Source organism: Heloderma suspectum, chromosome 3 (genome assembly GCF_057233095.1).
Source record: "Heloderma suspectum isolate Gila_16-S chromosome 3, 16-S_ref, whole genome shotgun sequence".
Taxonomy (NCBI): Eukaryota; Metazoa; Chordata; class Lepidosauria; order Squamata; family Helodermatidae; genus Heloderma; species Heloderma suspectum.
The window spans coordinates 51,496,056-51,511,750 of record NC_139460.1 but is presented as its reverse complement, the minus strand read 5'-3'; the positions used below and the strand labels follow the sequence as shown (position 1 = coordinate 51,511,750).

At 40.5% G+C, this 15,695-nt stretch overlaps 1 protein-coding gene across 6 annotated transcripts in view; it reads left to right on the top strand.

Annotated features, from left to right (window-relative positions):
• Window positions 1-15,066, top strand: part of SENP7 (SUMO specific peptidase 7) — a 46,887-nt gene extending 31,821 nt beyond the window's left edge. For all 6 annotated transcript variants that reach the window (XM_084843217.1, XM_084843215.1, XM_084843214.1 and 3 more), the window contains 10 exons: window positions 2,203-2,339; window positions 3,971-4,087; window positions 5,556-5,675; window positions 6,685-6,777; window positions 7,261-7,478; window positions 9,017-9,069; window positions 10,085-10,125; window positions 10,341-10,409; window positions 12,209-12,359; window positions 13,419-15,066. In XM_084843217.1, coding sequence (XP_084699343.1) covers window positions 2,203-2,339; window positions 3,971-4,087; window positions 5,556-5,675; window positions 6,685-6,777; window positions 7,261-7,478; window positions 9,017-9,069; window positions 10,085-10,125; window positions 10,341-10,409; window positions 12,209-12,359; window positions 13,419-13,556 — 1,137 coding nt within the window. In that variant the 3' untranslated portion in view covers window positions 13,557-15,066. The remainder of the gene's footprint in view (window positions 1-2,202; window positions 2,340-3,970; window positions 4,088-5,555; window positions 5,676-6,684; window positions 6,778-7,260; window positions 7,479-9,016; window positions 9,070-10,084; window positions 10,126-10,340; window positions 10,410-12,208; window positions 12,360-13,418) is intronic.
• The last annotated feature ends 629 nt before the right edge of the window (window positions 15,067-15,695 follow it).

Sequence of the window (15,695 nt, the reverse complement as noted above, 5' to 3'; positions counted from 1 at the left end):
AGGTCACGATAATACCTTACATTCACACTTAGAACATTCACTCAAATAGTGACCCATGTTAGAGCAACGAAGCCAAAGAAAAGCAGGAGGTGTGTTGCGAGCAGTTCTGATCTTCCTCAGGTATTTTATGAAGGGACTCAAAAGATATTACTGAGAGAGCATATGGTGATAAAAATATTTTTACAGTTATGGAATGTGTTTAGTTCTTTAGGGTGCAATCCTATCAGGATGGCCATAAGCCTCCAAACTTGGAGGCTTACAGCCATCCAATGCAGAATGAGAGGAGCAGCAGAGGCAATCTGGCTTCTCCAGTCCCTTCTCCTCCCACAAGCATGCCACCTTTGCCTCCTCTCTAAGGTCACTTTTGCGAGCTCAGAGAGGCAGCCGGTGTGGTTCTCTGTGCCAGCTGCAAGGGGGAGGGGTGGGAAGTTGGGATTCTTGGGTCCAGAGTCACAGGGGTTGCGGTCACCAACCTTGGATCCAGGAATCTGAAATATCCTATGGCTCCCCAGACTCTGTCTAGGGGGCCATAGGATTGCTCCCTTAATGATGTATTCCAGTCAATTAGATATCCAGACACTGTTTCAGTTTGAATGTGATACTTGGTACTAGGAGCACCCAATCATGCTTTCACCTCTAACATGGACTCTTTGTCCCCAGGCATGTCTCTAAAGGCCAGGTTTTCAGCAGTACCAAGTAACCTTGGCAGTACCAAGTACCCTTAGTGAGGCTGCCTTTGAAGATGGTTCAGAAGCTGCAGCTTGTGCAAAGTGTAGCAGCCAGATTGCTAGCAGGGACCAGAAGGCCTGAGCATATAACACCAGTTCTGGCCCTCCTGCACTTGGCTCCCTGTTCCAAGCCCAATTCAAAGTGATAGTTTTGACCTAGAAAGCCTTACATGTCTCAGAACCACACTACCTGATGGAGTGCCTCTCCTGCTTTGAATATACCCACCCATACACTACGATCATCATCTGAGCCCCTTCTCCAAGTGCCTCCTCTGAGGCAGGTTCGGAGGATGGCAACAAGGGAGAGGGCCTTCTCAGTGGTGGTCCCTCACTTATGGAATGCTCTCCCCAGTAAGGTCAACCTGGCACCAACGTTGTTGACACTAAGTTAACACTTTCCTCTACTCCCAGGCATTTGACAGCATATGAAAGGGTTTTTAATGGGTCCTGGGATGTCTTGTTGACTGTTAAAATTGTGTGTGTATATGTGTGCGCAAATGGTTTTTATATTATCCTACTGTATTGTATTTTTAAGGTTCTGTTCTTTGTAAACAGCCCAGAGAACTCTGGCTATTAGATGGTATAGAAATGGAATGAATGAATACAAGTTGTTTGGGGCCCAAACTTCAAACACTGCTGGCAATTCAACCCTGTTCACCTCTTCAAATTTCTGTAAAATTGGTGTTGATAACCCATCTACATTGTATGGCTGGTCAAGGCATCAACATTTTATATAACATTTCAAGAGGAAGTGCCATGCAAAGTCAAGAAAGTATATCCTTATGGTTGTTTATGTAATAATTTTGTTTGACTGAATAAGTTCTTATATAACAAATAGTCATTTATAAAGCAGCCATTCGTTTTAAACCTTTCCCATGAACATGTATTTAACTGAACAGATTCTGTCTAATGTTTCTAAAACTATATCCAACAAATTCATGCTGTTGTAATTATTCTTTGTGGAAAATACTCTAATAAGTGTAGGAAAACGGAGATGCCAAATGGGAATGTCCTTTTAGAAACTGTCCAGGTATACAGTAAGAAGCAGTCGTCCTATGGAGCTTTATGTTCTGAATTGACAAGGCTAGCAGACAGTGAAATTGGGAGGAAAATTGGTACAGGAAAACTTAAATGATCTGTCCATGGTTGAAAGTAGGGATGGCCAACTTGTGCCCCTCCAGATGTTTTGGACTACAACTTCCATCAACCCTAGTCAGCATAGCCAATGGTGATGGGATATATAGGCTAAAACATTTGGAAGGCTACAAGTTGCCTCTGGACTAAAGGCAGGCGATTGGCAGAGCTGATTCTGTCATATACCTTGCAGTCCAGAAGATAGATTTAGTGAGGGACAAGAACCTCTGAAGAATAGTCAGATGTTATTTCTTGCAGCCTACTTGCGTCTTTCTTCCATTCACTTAATGGTGCCTTTAAGACAGAATTGGAAAGATGAACTTATCTTTCTTTCTGACAGGAATCAAAATCACACCTCACCAAGCCCAGTTATACTTTACTGCAGAGACAAAATAGTGGTCGATACTCCTTTTCTATATCATCAACACAAAAGAAGGAATGGAAAGAGTTAAGAGAAACCAGAAGATCTATTCGGAAGTAAGTTTAGTAGTTTATGTGATCTTGAAATGTCCAGAAACAAATTATACAGGAAGACACCTACTAGCTTAATTACTTGCTGTAAATTATCTTGATACCCTTGAATGAAGAATTATACATAAATACAAAGTTGCTGATGAAAATGTTACTTCATTGTTAGGTCTAGCAAATGTTGGTCCATAAAAATGGCTTAAGTTTTGCTTCCCTGCCAAAGATACTTGCTTTTGTATGCTACTTATACCTTTGATTACTATGTCCACATGCACAGTAGTTTAGACCGTGGGTTATATCCAACATTACGGTAGTGGAAAAATTAGTGTTGGCATTGTTCTGCTTAATTTTGTTTAAATGGCGTCCAGAGTGTCCATTTGAACCCCCTTTTGTCCCTATGTAAACAAGCTAATTTTATCCCTTTTGGTGCTCCATGGCCACTCCAGATACCTTCCTTTCCCCAGTGCCATGTGGCCCACAGAACGGGGGGTCCATGGAGTAAAAATGGACCCCGGACCTCCTAAAGATGCCCACCCTGACCAAGTCTGAAGTTGTAATGAGTTGTGCAATACCTTGCGCAAGCAGAATCAAAGTACTGAATTTGGCTCTTGGGCAAGGATAAAAATGGTGTTTTTGCAAGCAATAGATGCTTTACATTAGCAGAATGGCACTATTGGATACAACACCTTCTTCTTTGACTACTTCTATTTAATTTTTTATTCTGAACACTGTACTAGGCAGAACATTGGATCCAAAGAACCATGAGCAGAGCGCTGCTCGCACTACCTACTCCACCTTTCCACTGCAGCTCCTTGCATCCCCCAAAAGCTGCCCCTGAGGATAGGTGACAGTCCAGAATCTTGTGCAACATGGCATTGGGCTGTGGCATGAATGGTAATCTGAGACACCCCTTCTGCCTTACATGAATGGAAATGCCTTCCACTTGGGCAAGGGGCTTTTTGGATTGAAGCCTAGTTAGTGATATACAGACCCTGGGACTTTACAGTTTATATTTGATGAACATTGCCAGAGTGGTCAGGAATGGAAGAGTGGTTGAAATTAGCAGTGCATGATAGGAAGATGGAAAGAATGCTAAGTATGGCAAAGGGAGGGTTTTTCTGAAGTGATGGTACTGACGAACAAAAAACTGAGCCCCTTTTCCTTATAGCGGATTCTTAGTAATAGGTTATTTGTACCATCAGCTTCAGCAACAGAGTTCTGTGCCTAGAGACTGCCACAGTCTCCTGCAGGGTGCCAGAATCGATTGGTGTGTTGGTGGCTGGCCAGCCTTTGTCTAGAGCAGGGATGGGCAACTTATGGCCTTCCTGATGTTTTGACCTACAACTCCCATTAGCCCTAACTAGCATAGCCAATGGTGAGAGCTTATGGAAGGTGTAAACCAAAACATCTAGAGGGCCACAAGTTGCCCATCCCAGGTCTAGGGTTAGAAGCTTCCAGCCCAAACCTCTTAGGGTTCAGGAAATAAATTTACAGAGACAAGCAGAGATTCCAGACAGGGACTCTGCAAGCAGCAGTGCAGCATTCCTAAGTATGAAGACTCACTGAGTGACATTCTCATGGGGAAATGAGAAATGCAGTTATAGTACCATAAATGCAATTTATAATATTTTGCTTTTTAGCTTGATTGTTTATCCTCCACCACCTGCCAAAGGGGGACTAGGCGTCACAAGAGAAGATTTGGAATGTTTAGAGTATGGAGAATTCCTCAATGATGTGATCATTGACTTTTACCTTAAGTAAGTGAAATATATGATAAGTTCCACTGTGGTTGATCACAGCCAATTGTCTGTAAGGAGACTAATTTGGAATGCCTGAAAGAAAGTGTGAACAATAATTTTTCTTCCGTTTGTAATTGTTTGATATCAACAAGCCAGGCAGAATAAAATGTGAAAGACATTTATGACATTGCTTTTCAACTATTCAGTGTTGTTAAAGACATCCGATTAGAGGCCTGGAAATAGCCAGTGACCTGATTGCCTCTAGCAAGAAAGAATTGCTTCCAGACAACCAGAAAGTCAAGCTTTATTAAAGTAGGCTCTTTTATTTTATTTTGTCTAATAGGTTTGGGGATTTATTTGCAAGGACAGGCTACTTATGAAATTTTTTATAATTATTCATTTTATATTTCAATTGTTCAGTTATGAAAAGTCATATTTCAAAGGACCTGTACAGAGAAGATTTATATGGCTTTTAGATATTGTAACTCTCATAGAAACAAGGAGAGGACCTCTGCTCAGAGAGGACATTTAACCCAAATTAGCTCCTCGGGTTACTAATTGTTTTATAGCAACTCACTTATTTCCGGTGTTACCTCCACAACTGTAATGGGCCTCACCATTGTGTGCTCCATTCCCCCTGGATAGTTAAGGTTCCCCATGAATAGTTAAGGGAAAGCTCCTTCCCACCAATCCTTCCCCTCCCCAACGTGAATTCTGCTGCCCTTGCCCTCCTGGATTTAACCTTGACCTTACCCATGGTTAACACTAACTGGATTTGCTATTAGCTAGGATTTGTAACCAAGGATAGAAGTAGCAAAACAATTGCAAAATCAAGTCTTCTGCAAAATTACTTTCCCTTGGTAAAATGTCTCCTTTCATGATGAGGAGATGAGAGTAGCCTGTTCGGTTTTTTAGCTAGAGATTTCTTGCAGTTTCAGCGAAGTGGCAGAAACCTTCCCACACATATAGGTGGTTTCCTGCATAGAACTAAGGCTGCAATCTTAAAGTTACTGTTGGGGGGTAAATCCTATTGAATTTAGTAGGATTTATTTTCAAATAAGAATTCTTAGGTTTACACTGTAAAGGGCTGTTGTGGTGGATGTAGTGGCTGTCACTAACTGCCTGTCCGAACCAGTAGGGCTCATTTCTTTTCCTCCTTGGTGGACCCATCTCAAGTCAAGGCAGTCTCTTGCACTGAATGAGAGGACAATATAGGCTGTGGCTGAATACAGTCTTAACATTATTCATTTCATTTCTATACCGCCCAATAGCCAAAGCTCTGGGGGACTGTCTTCTCTCTTCACAAGGAAAAATGGGAAACAGCATTTGGCCCGTTCCCCCACACAAAATACTGCGCGGCAGCTCAGTTCAAAGAACAGAAGCCCCTGTTATCACTACTTCTGTGATGAAAGGAGGAAAATAAAAGTAAAAAAGAAAATTCCATATAAGAAATAAAACATTTGCTCATCCTTTCCCTCTTTGGTAGGTATCTGTTATTGGAAAAAGCCCCCAAAGACCTTGCTGACCAGTCGCACATATTTAGCAGTTTCTTCTATAAGTGCCTGACCAGGACAGAGAAGAACTCTGAAGAAAATCCAAACCTTTCGTAAGCTGTATTTAAATTCGTTACTATTATTATATATTTAAAGTGATTGAAAGGTGAAACCACCACAAGATAATTATTCCTGATCTGATGCTCTGGACTATGATTGAAAGAATGAAGGAAAACAGTGTCACCCTTCCTCAGCAAAAACTAGGCCAAGCTCCCACTTCAGTTCTGTGGCATTCACCTGAAGCTACAGCTAGTTGTGTGCATCATGAGTAGGACCTGGAAAAGTATTTTACAGTGCAGTCCTATATACTCAGTTGTAAGTTACACTGTGTTAATGCCTAGATAAAGATGCATAGGATTACAGCTGTAGTTAATTCAAACAAATCTTGGGTGTGTTTTGAACAGAAAATATTTTTAAATATATCCCTGTGCAAAGCCGCTCACATTTATAATAAAAGCCTTACATTCCTTGCATGTCAATGATTTTTGTTTATTTGCTTGCTATTTCTTTTCCCCAACTATGTGCCCTCAAGATGTTTTGGGCTACAATACATATCAGCCTCAGCCAGCATGGCCTGTGGTCAGAGATGATGTGAGGAGTAGGCTAAAACATCTGGAGGGCAACAGGTTGGTGAAGAGATAGTTTCTTACAGGTGGGCAGGTTACATTCAGTGGTTTCCAATTTTTACAGCCATTTGAACAAGCAGAACCTCTCCATGCACCTAATGGGGGCTTGCAGGTGACAGTTTCTCCTATCACCATCTCAGGCCAGGCTTCCTTGGCAACAGAATGGATAAAGGGACTGTGGCTGCAGCTGGCCATTCTGTGTTGCTGCCTCCTTTCTCATCTGCCTCGCAGTTACACCCTTATGGAGACAGGAGCTTGAGTGATCCCAATGGTGGGCACTGCTGTCCCAGGCAGTGACCACCTGGGGTAAACCAGCTAATCCTTAGAGGTAGATTTGTCTATCTTGCCAAGTAAGGAATGGTATGAAGCACCCCTTTTGCTGGGTTTGTAGAACGTTTCTGACTAGTTTCTTAATCATTCTTTTGTATTCACACAGAATAGCACAAAGAAGACACAGAAGAGTAAAAAGGTGGACTCGACATATAAACATTTTTAGTAAAGACTATATCTTTGTGCCTGTGAATGAAGAGTAAGTTTGCTGCATTAATTGGCACTTAAAGCTTTTCCTGCCCTGTAATTTCTATCTCAGAAATTTTATCTCATGTTTGTTGCCTTTGCACTTGACACCTAGAGCTTGGGTGTTTGTAAAAATGGACATAAAACTGGAAAACGTCTAAACTCAGGGAATAAAATTAGATACCTGTATATGTCTTTTATAAGCTACTTGTAATTTAAATATCATGTCGAAGAGGCAGAAGTTAACAGGGAAATGGCCCCATGATTTTCTCTTTTAAATGGGCATCTTTATTATCATATCTTAATGGAAATCACAGTGCAGAAAGGCATTCATAATCAAAACTTTTTTTTACTCCTCTTACTGTACAATCTTATACATGCCTACTCAGAAGTAAGCCCCATTGAGTTCAATAGACTTACTTAGAGATCAGTGAAAATAGGCCAGCAGCCTTAGAGTAGCTAGCAGATACTGACTTTCTCTTCCTTGCCTTGCCAGGTCTCATTGGTACATTGCAGTCATCTGCTTCCCCTGGCTAGAAGAAGTTGTATATGAGGATGGCCGGGATCAGTATTCTGCGCAGTCATGTTTCCAGCAATATCCACATCAGCCAGAAATTAAAAGTGAGACTGCTACAACAGAAACTGTTTTGGTCTTTAATGATACCTGGAGTGATAAAGAGGAGCTAGATATAAATAGCACGCTACAGTCCAAAGGTAATGATTTAAGAGCATACACTGAATAATGTATCTTCCAGAGAGGATTTAAAAAAAATCCCCATGGCTTCAAAATTTCCAGAAATTTTACATCTCTAGTCCTACAAAGTCTTCCTATTATGTCATTGGGGGATTAAAGGCCAGGTAGTAGCAATATACGAACACCTTGTCTTACACATTTTATTGTAAAGGAAAGTATTTCATAATACAAAATCATTGCATATTTCGGAGGGGGGGGTCCTGGGGGGAGGGGCAACCTGGGGGAAACTATTTTTTTCCAAATTTTTCCAAGGTTTTTTCCAGTCTTTCCCTCCTTCACCACCTCCTGTTCATCGCCCTCTTCACCATCGCCCTCAGCCACTGCCATTGAGCCACTGCTCCTATACGACTCGGCACTACCGCAGCTTTGTGCTCCAGATGAGCTGCAACCAACGGCAGCACCTGTTGAATAGAGCTGCCCACATCCACTGCTGGTGGAAATGTTAGTGGTGTTGGCATTGGGAACATGCCAACACCACTAAGGGGTGACGATGAAAGGAGGTGGCGGTGAGGGATCACAGCTTATTCTGCCACTGCGTTGGTTCCATCTCCTGCGTCAACATTCCTCTACATCCTCCAGCTCATGGCACCACATGAGCCAAGGCAGCTGGCTGAGCTCATGCCCAGGATCCGTGATGGAAGTAACCCAGTCACATTATGCCCAAGAGCTGACAGAGCCCCACTAAGCCATTTTATGTGCAGCTAAAGGAGGGGAATAAAGCACCTGAATCGCTTTCTTCCTTTGGTTGGTTATAGTGTCAGTCTTGGGGCTAAGCAGTCAGCAGCTCAGCCCCCTGGGTACTGCTTCTCAAAAAGAAAACACACCAATTTCTAAAGCTGCCAGTAGAACCCATCACTCATTGGACCTCTTCAGATGACGTACTTTGTTAGAAGTCTTTTAAACAGAATTGAATCCAACTTAATAAGCAAACCATACACATACTATGTGTGAAGACTGAGTTGTTGTGGCACAGGCTGCATGTTTCCAGACATCCCTGCAGGCGGCAGTTCAATTCCTCTTATACCACTGCTCACAAGTACCATTTTTGATTGCAACACACAAAGGGAGGGAAGGAGAGGCCACATATATAGCACCCAAATAGCTCCCTTGGCAGATGGCCAGTTGAGATGACATGCAGCCCTCCTCAAGGGAGGAACAGAGTCTTTTGCCAAGCAGGGACAGGGAAGGATCTGTATAGAGAACAAAAGAAGCCACAATTTACAGTAGCGTGTCTGTTGGCTCACCAGACTGGGCTCAAAGTTGGGCCTTTGGAGAAGTGAGTTCAAGCACCATCATGGAGCATGGGAGGAATATAGCCCCACTCACCTTTTGCATGGCTGGTGGGCATCAGTCACACCAGAGGTAAAAGAGAAAGAGATTCCATGATTCAAACTCACACTGCATATAACTCACATTCTTGCCAAACATTTTTATAATCCCTTCACCCCAAAGTATAGTTGTTTTCTTTAACGATATTCTGTCTTCTTTGTCATGTTAGATAATGTTCAGCCAGCAACTCTATCTCCAGGATTGGATTCTAAAACTTATAAAGTAAGTGCCTTTGGCCTATTATACCTCAGCTTAATAAGCCGGGATATGAACTAGACTTTCGCCTGCACACACAGCCTGTTCACCCCTCCCTTCTCAGCACAAGCAATGAAACCAAAAAAATTCTAATTAATCACAGTTCTCTGTTTTGTCCAAACCTGGATACTATGGTTAGCAGCTTCAGAAGGAGCCAGAATATTAAACCAACTTCAAACCAACTTCAAGCTATCTTAGCTTGTTCCGAAGTGGTAACCATAGTTTCCCAATTTGGCTGAAACTGGAAAAATTCCTGGTTTGTTCACTCCCTCTGAAAAGGGAGGCAATATGCTCATTCATAACCCAGCTAATTAAGCAGATATATGAACATCTGAAATAGGCCTTTGTGTCCTAATGTATAACAGTGGACAAATGGAAAGGTAAAACACTTAGAATTGACAATGTACACAGCTGCCAAGAAGGAGAGAGAGATAGGCTTTTCAACAATATTACTGCCACTGTTGGCTAATAGAAATCAGTTTTAATTGCTTGGACCAATAGTGCTTTCCATGCCACAGGATTTTTAAGTGTTTAAACTGTATAGCCTTCAACAAAAGAGCATACAACAAGTGTTAAGCAGGTCTCTGATGTCCTTCACCACATTTGCACCATCTAAGATGGAATAGAATTCTGTAACAACCATCAAGTATTAGCTGCTGCTATTTTTATTTCTGGTGTAACGATGCTATTCTGTTTCTTGGGATGATCATTTGTATTTTAAATATGTTTTAGTTAGAGAACTACTTTAGCTGTTGAATCATTATATTTATTCATTCATTCATTTCATTTCTATACCGCCCAATAGCCAAAGCTCTCTTATGTGATGTTATGAGGTTCATTGAGCTTTGTAGAGGCAGGAGGTAAATTAAACTTACCAGGAAATGCTTGGATTTATTTAACTGCTAATAATATTATGCAAGTATTGTATTATGAGGGGACTTGCTTATCTTTTTGTTTCACTTTTCGTGAATATGTTTTTCAGACCTGCTCAAGCACTTCTAAAATCAAGAGAGTTTGTAAAAGGTAGGCATTTGTATTTGTAATAACACTGCAGTATTTGGCTATATTTACTTTTTAACAGCAATGCCATATACTGTATTTCTACACATACAACAAATAGCTATAAGCTTGTTTCCCTAGTCACATGTAACTGTTTTATTTTTTCCCCTGAAACATGTAAAACGAACATTGATTTTCTGAGTAATGGAAAATGAAAATTTTTTTTTCTTCTTACATAGGCCATGTATCCTCATCTTAGATTCCCTGAAGGCAAGTTCTGTACAGAATACAGTTCAGGTCTTGAGAGAGTAAGTAACACTGCATTTCATTTGATTCTTTATTTTAATAGATTCAAAGGATGCTCCATGCATCAACATGTACAACTTAAATGTTCAAATTTAAATGTAAACTTTAAATGTAAATGTTAATGTAAACTTATTTCAGTTTTGTTGTACACACCTGTGAAATAAGGCTATGAGAAACAGAAATGAGCACACAGTATATTTATCCAAGTTAAAATTAAAATAAAATGTACTGGACGTCATCATGCCATAATCTTGGTTGTTAGTGAACCATTTGATACACATTTTTGCTGTGTAAGCCCGACATCCCATTGGGCCCAGAACATTCGCTCCTCCTTTATGAAGTCTGGTTTTCTCTGACAGAGGTCTTCCTGTATGCACCTCCACTGATGTCTCCCATGTGCACATCAACTCAGAAGCAAATGGCAGTGAATAGGTGAAGCACTTGAGAGGAAAACATTAATCGTAATTTGCCTATGTCTACCTTCACGTTGTAGCAAGTTAGTGAACAAAGCCAACATTGTTCAGCCTTCTGCCTTTTCTCAAGTCAAAATATGATCCCTCTTTAAAAACTAATTGCTGAAGAGAGAGGCAATAGATCCTGGCAGAGGGTTGTAATACTCCCTAATCTTCTAGCAGGAAGATGAGCTACTTGGAAGCCATCAGTTTAAGTCTGAATACGAAAGGACGTGTGGGGAGTTTTCACTCATGTAGAAGGGCCTGCAAAGTCCCTGCTTTCGATAGTTCTCCTGTACCACCCAAGACTTAAGGCAGCATAAGGACCTGTTGTTGGGGAGAAAAGGAGAGAAGCGCAGCAGCACACACACGATTATGTTCTCGTGCTTAAGCAGCAACTTGGATCCTGGCCACAGAAGGTCCAGTACTGGAGGCAGTATGCCTCTGTATACCACTTACTGGAGATCACAAGGGAGGGTGCTATTGCACTCATGTCCTACTTGTAGGCTTCCCACAGGCTGTGTGAACAGAATGCTGGACAAGATGGGCCCTTGGGGCAGTATCCAATGGTACTCCTACACAAAGCAGACCCACTGAAGTGAATGGGCCTAGTATATGTAGGACTATCATTGGGTACTGCCCTTGGCTAGATCCAGAATGGCTCTTCATATCTTTTTGCCTTCTGCCTTATGGAAGAACATGTCTTGTAGAATACAAAAGGAACAGTTTATAGTAGAAGACAAAAGGACTAATTTATACTGTGTATCTGGATGACAATGAATAAAGTTGACCAGTAAATCTGTAAGATCATCTGCCAAGGCCTTTCTCCAGGTACGTCCTTTATCAGAAGTACCTTATGTAACAACAAAGGAAGTGGGTTTGTCAGCAGCGGTACCTCAGCTATGAAGTGCCCTCCCTAAAGAGGCTTGCCAGGTGCCGACATTGCAAGCTTTCCAGTGCTGGGCAAAATGTTCTTCTTCAGCCAGACTTTTTAATTTGTTGTGTTCTTAATTGTTAATGATTTTATCTGCTGTTTTCTTGTTTTGTGCTAAAATAAATGGTATACCACACTGAAATCCTGACAGCATGAAGGGTGATATGTAAATGCTTTAAATATCATACAATACTGTATTATTAACCAAGTGTGGATATTGCTTAAAGGTGATTATTTTTCAAATATCCACAGAGAGTAGGTTGGATTCATTCTGAGTTACTTGTGCGTAGGTTCCATTAAAATCAGTGGGACTTAAGTAAGCCATGAATAACTTGTCATGTTGATTTCAATGGGACATACATGTAACTAACTTAGTCTGGATCCACCTCAGTATCTTTTTCTGTTTTAATTTCAGATATCTAGAAGCAGAATGGGAAGCAAAACGTAAAACATGTCGTGAGTTCAGCAAATCAACAATGGTGGATTTCTGCCCAAGAGTCCCCAAACAGGATAACAATAGTGATTGTGGAGTGTATTTACTGCAATATGTGGAAACTTTCTTCCAGGTGCAAAGGATTTCAATGCTCTTTTAAGTTATTTGTACAGTTTTCTGAAGAAAACATTCTACCTACCATAGGCAACTTAATGACTGGAAAGGCCAGATTTGATAGGTTCCATTGACTGCTGATTAAGAAGTAGAGATGAGAGCTTTTATTAGGCATTTGATTTTTATTTCTGTCTCTTGCTTTATTTTGTGTTCAGTAAATGATGTAGGATGACCTACTCAGTGGTAGCCATTATGGTTGTTGTTGTTGTTGTTCAGTCGTTAAGTCGTGTCCGACTCTTCGTGACCCCATGGACCATAGCACGCCAGGCCTTCCTGTCCTCCGCTCTCTCCCGGAGCGTGCTCAAGTTCATATTCATTGCATCGGTGATGCTATCTAGCCATCTCATCCTCTGCCGTCCCCTTCTCCTTTTGCCTTCAATCTTTCCCAGCATCAGGGTCTTTTCCAGGGAGTTTTCTCTTCGCATTAGGTGGCCAAAATATTTGAGCTTCAGCTTCAGTATTTGTCCTTCCAATGAGCACTCAGGGTTGATTTCCTTTAGGATTGACTGATCTGACCTCCTTGCAGTCCAGAGCCATTGTGGTGCTTGCAGGCAAATTTAATACTTGATTAGATTTGCAAACAATATATGTTTAGGGCTTTGATTTCTTGTCTGTGTGCAGGGGACTCATCTAGGTTATTTTGAATCCCCTTTCAGGCCTGCAGTTCCATAATTCTTTGGAAAAGCTTTGAACATGGAAACATCTGTAATTAATAGGGTAGTTGGGTGGGTGGGGTGAGCCTGTTCTACCCCACAATCTATCACTTGAGTCACCACTTGCTGATCCAGGTGGCTACAGCAAATGCTGTTCTATCCATCATTGACCAACAGTTCTTAGAAAATAGCACTAATGCATGAACTCATTCCACTCACGCATTCTCAGATCCAACTCATTGGTAGTATATATTTCTTTTAGTTATTATTTGTTTAATGTTAGTAAAAGTGGGATTACTGCCAAGAGAGCAATATTTGTCTTCTTTTTTAATTAATGTAACAGCATCCTTTTTTTTAATCATCAGAATCCTATTGTTAACTTTGAACTTCCAATGCACTTGGAGCGGTGGTTCCCTCGCCAAGTGGTGAGAAGCAAGAGAGAAGAAATTAGAGACTTGATCTTGCAACTCCACTTGCAGCAGCAGAGTGGCAGCGAAAGCTAGCCAGACTTTTCTTCTGATCTTCCAAAAGAAGACTTTTGTCCAGAAGTATTGGAAATCCGATCAGCAGCGTTTGTCGTTTCAGTCTTGCAAAGAGGGAAAAGCTCAATTTAATGTTGTGTTTTTATGTTTATCCTAGGATTTTATATTTGATTTGTATTGCAGGACATTGTGGGAAAATGGAAGTATATAAATTTCAACTTTGTAATTTAAAGTAAATATTTGTGATATTGTCTAATTTGATTTTTATTTCAGAAAACAGAAGCATCATAACAGGAATGTGCTGCAAAGATGGGAAAATATTTCAACTTGAAGGGATTCATTCCCATCTTTCCGAGCATGCCTGGAAATGGGGGAGCTGATCCTGCGTGAGAGGGAGACATTAAGGGTACAATCCTATGCATGTTTAGACAGAAAAAATTCCTACAACTCCCAGCATGCCCCAACCAGCATGGCTGGCTGGGGCATGCTGGAAGTTGTAGGACTTTTTTTCTGTCTAAACATGCATAGGATTGTGCCCTAAGGTGCCCTCTTAGGGATGCTTCCTATGTGATGTTTCAAAGTTAAACTGAATGCTTCTGCAGATACCATTCCCATATTGTGAAAAAGATGTATAATTCTAGCTACTTTTGGATAAGACACAAATGCTACTGATCTGCTGCTGGATTCTTGGCATATATTGGTCTTTCTCAGAATTTAATGTAACATAAAACATTTTTATGCATATTTCTAAAATTCAAGAACAGTATGTCGAACCTTGCCTGAAATTTAGAAATGTAAGTGGGGGTGAGGGTGTCATTTTTTCCATGTCTAATTGGATCACATATTCCAGATTCAGGGCCCTAATCTCTTTCTGCTGTGCAGCACTTGTTTATGGTATGAATACTATGTATTTTAATATATATTGATATAAGGCCAGATGGTCTTTACTGTACGGGATACTGTTGTAGCTTACATCTGGTAAGGTATCACCCTGGTGAGAACTGCTTGATTGTTTTAATCATGGTATTTATTTTGGGGAGGGGGAGAAATGTGATTATTAGGCACTTTGACTGCAATTCTATGCTCAACCTGGGGGTAAGCCCCATTGAACACATTGAAGTCCCATTGCAGTTAATAAGTAACCAAATTTTATGGAAAGAAAAATGGTCATTTTAAAACGAACGACTACTTTACTCAAGACTTAACATGTTCAGACATAATGTGCATTGAAATGCTGAATACTTGTAATTCTCCCAAGTATTTATACTTGTGGCTAAAACTATTCATGGAAGAGGTTCAACCGAGGTAAATCTCTGTGGTGTGAAGTATTAGTCACATATTTAAATGTGGATTGATCCTGTATTTGATAAGCTAGAAGCACTGACTGAAAAATACAGATATTTTTTCAGAAAGATTTGACTACGTTCATGTGCATGTTTCTATTGTGATTGCTAACAGAAGGGATAAGGGAGCTGTTGGAGAAGGAATTTTCATTTTGTTTAGTACCCAGTAGGTAAATTATTATTTCATTACTGTGTTCAAAAAGGGTTTTTTCTCTTTAAAATATCAAAATTCATATATTATAAAATAATACAACATTAATGACTCAGAAAACAAAAGCCAAGGAAACAAGGTGAACATTTATTTAAGCACAGAAACACTTATTTCTTCCATTGGTTTCTGCAGCCAATTTATTAGTTACAATAGATCAGTGATGTTTCCTCGGTACACAGCAGAAAATTTCCTGTTGAAATCTTAACTACTGTCAAGCACAAATGATTGTGAAGGCTCAATTTGCACGACCTTTTTCTTACATGAAAAAATAACTACGTAGGGGGGAAAACAACTATGTTCACGCTGCCAGTTTTGAACATGATAAGAGTATGTATCTTGCTCTGAATACACGTATTTGGACTCTGCAGTTTCAAAACAATTGTCATCACTGCAAAATAGACATTTGATGTTCTCAAATATACATTTTCCCTCTACATGTAAATTATCTCTGTGTACAAATGGCCTGTCTGAAGTGGCACTAATCCAAAACAGAAAGTGTGCAAGTGTCACAGGAGGAAGAAGAAAACGTTTAGAACTTAGTTTGCTAAATACTTCCACTACAAGCTGCAGCCAGTGGTGCCTAGCAGGGGCACTTAATATACAATT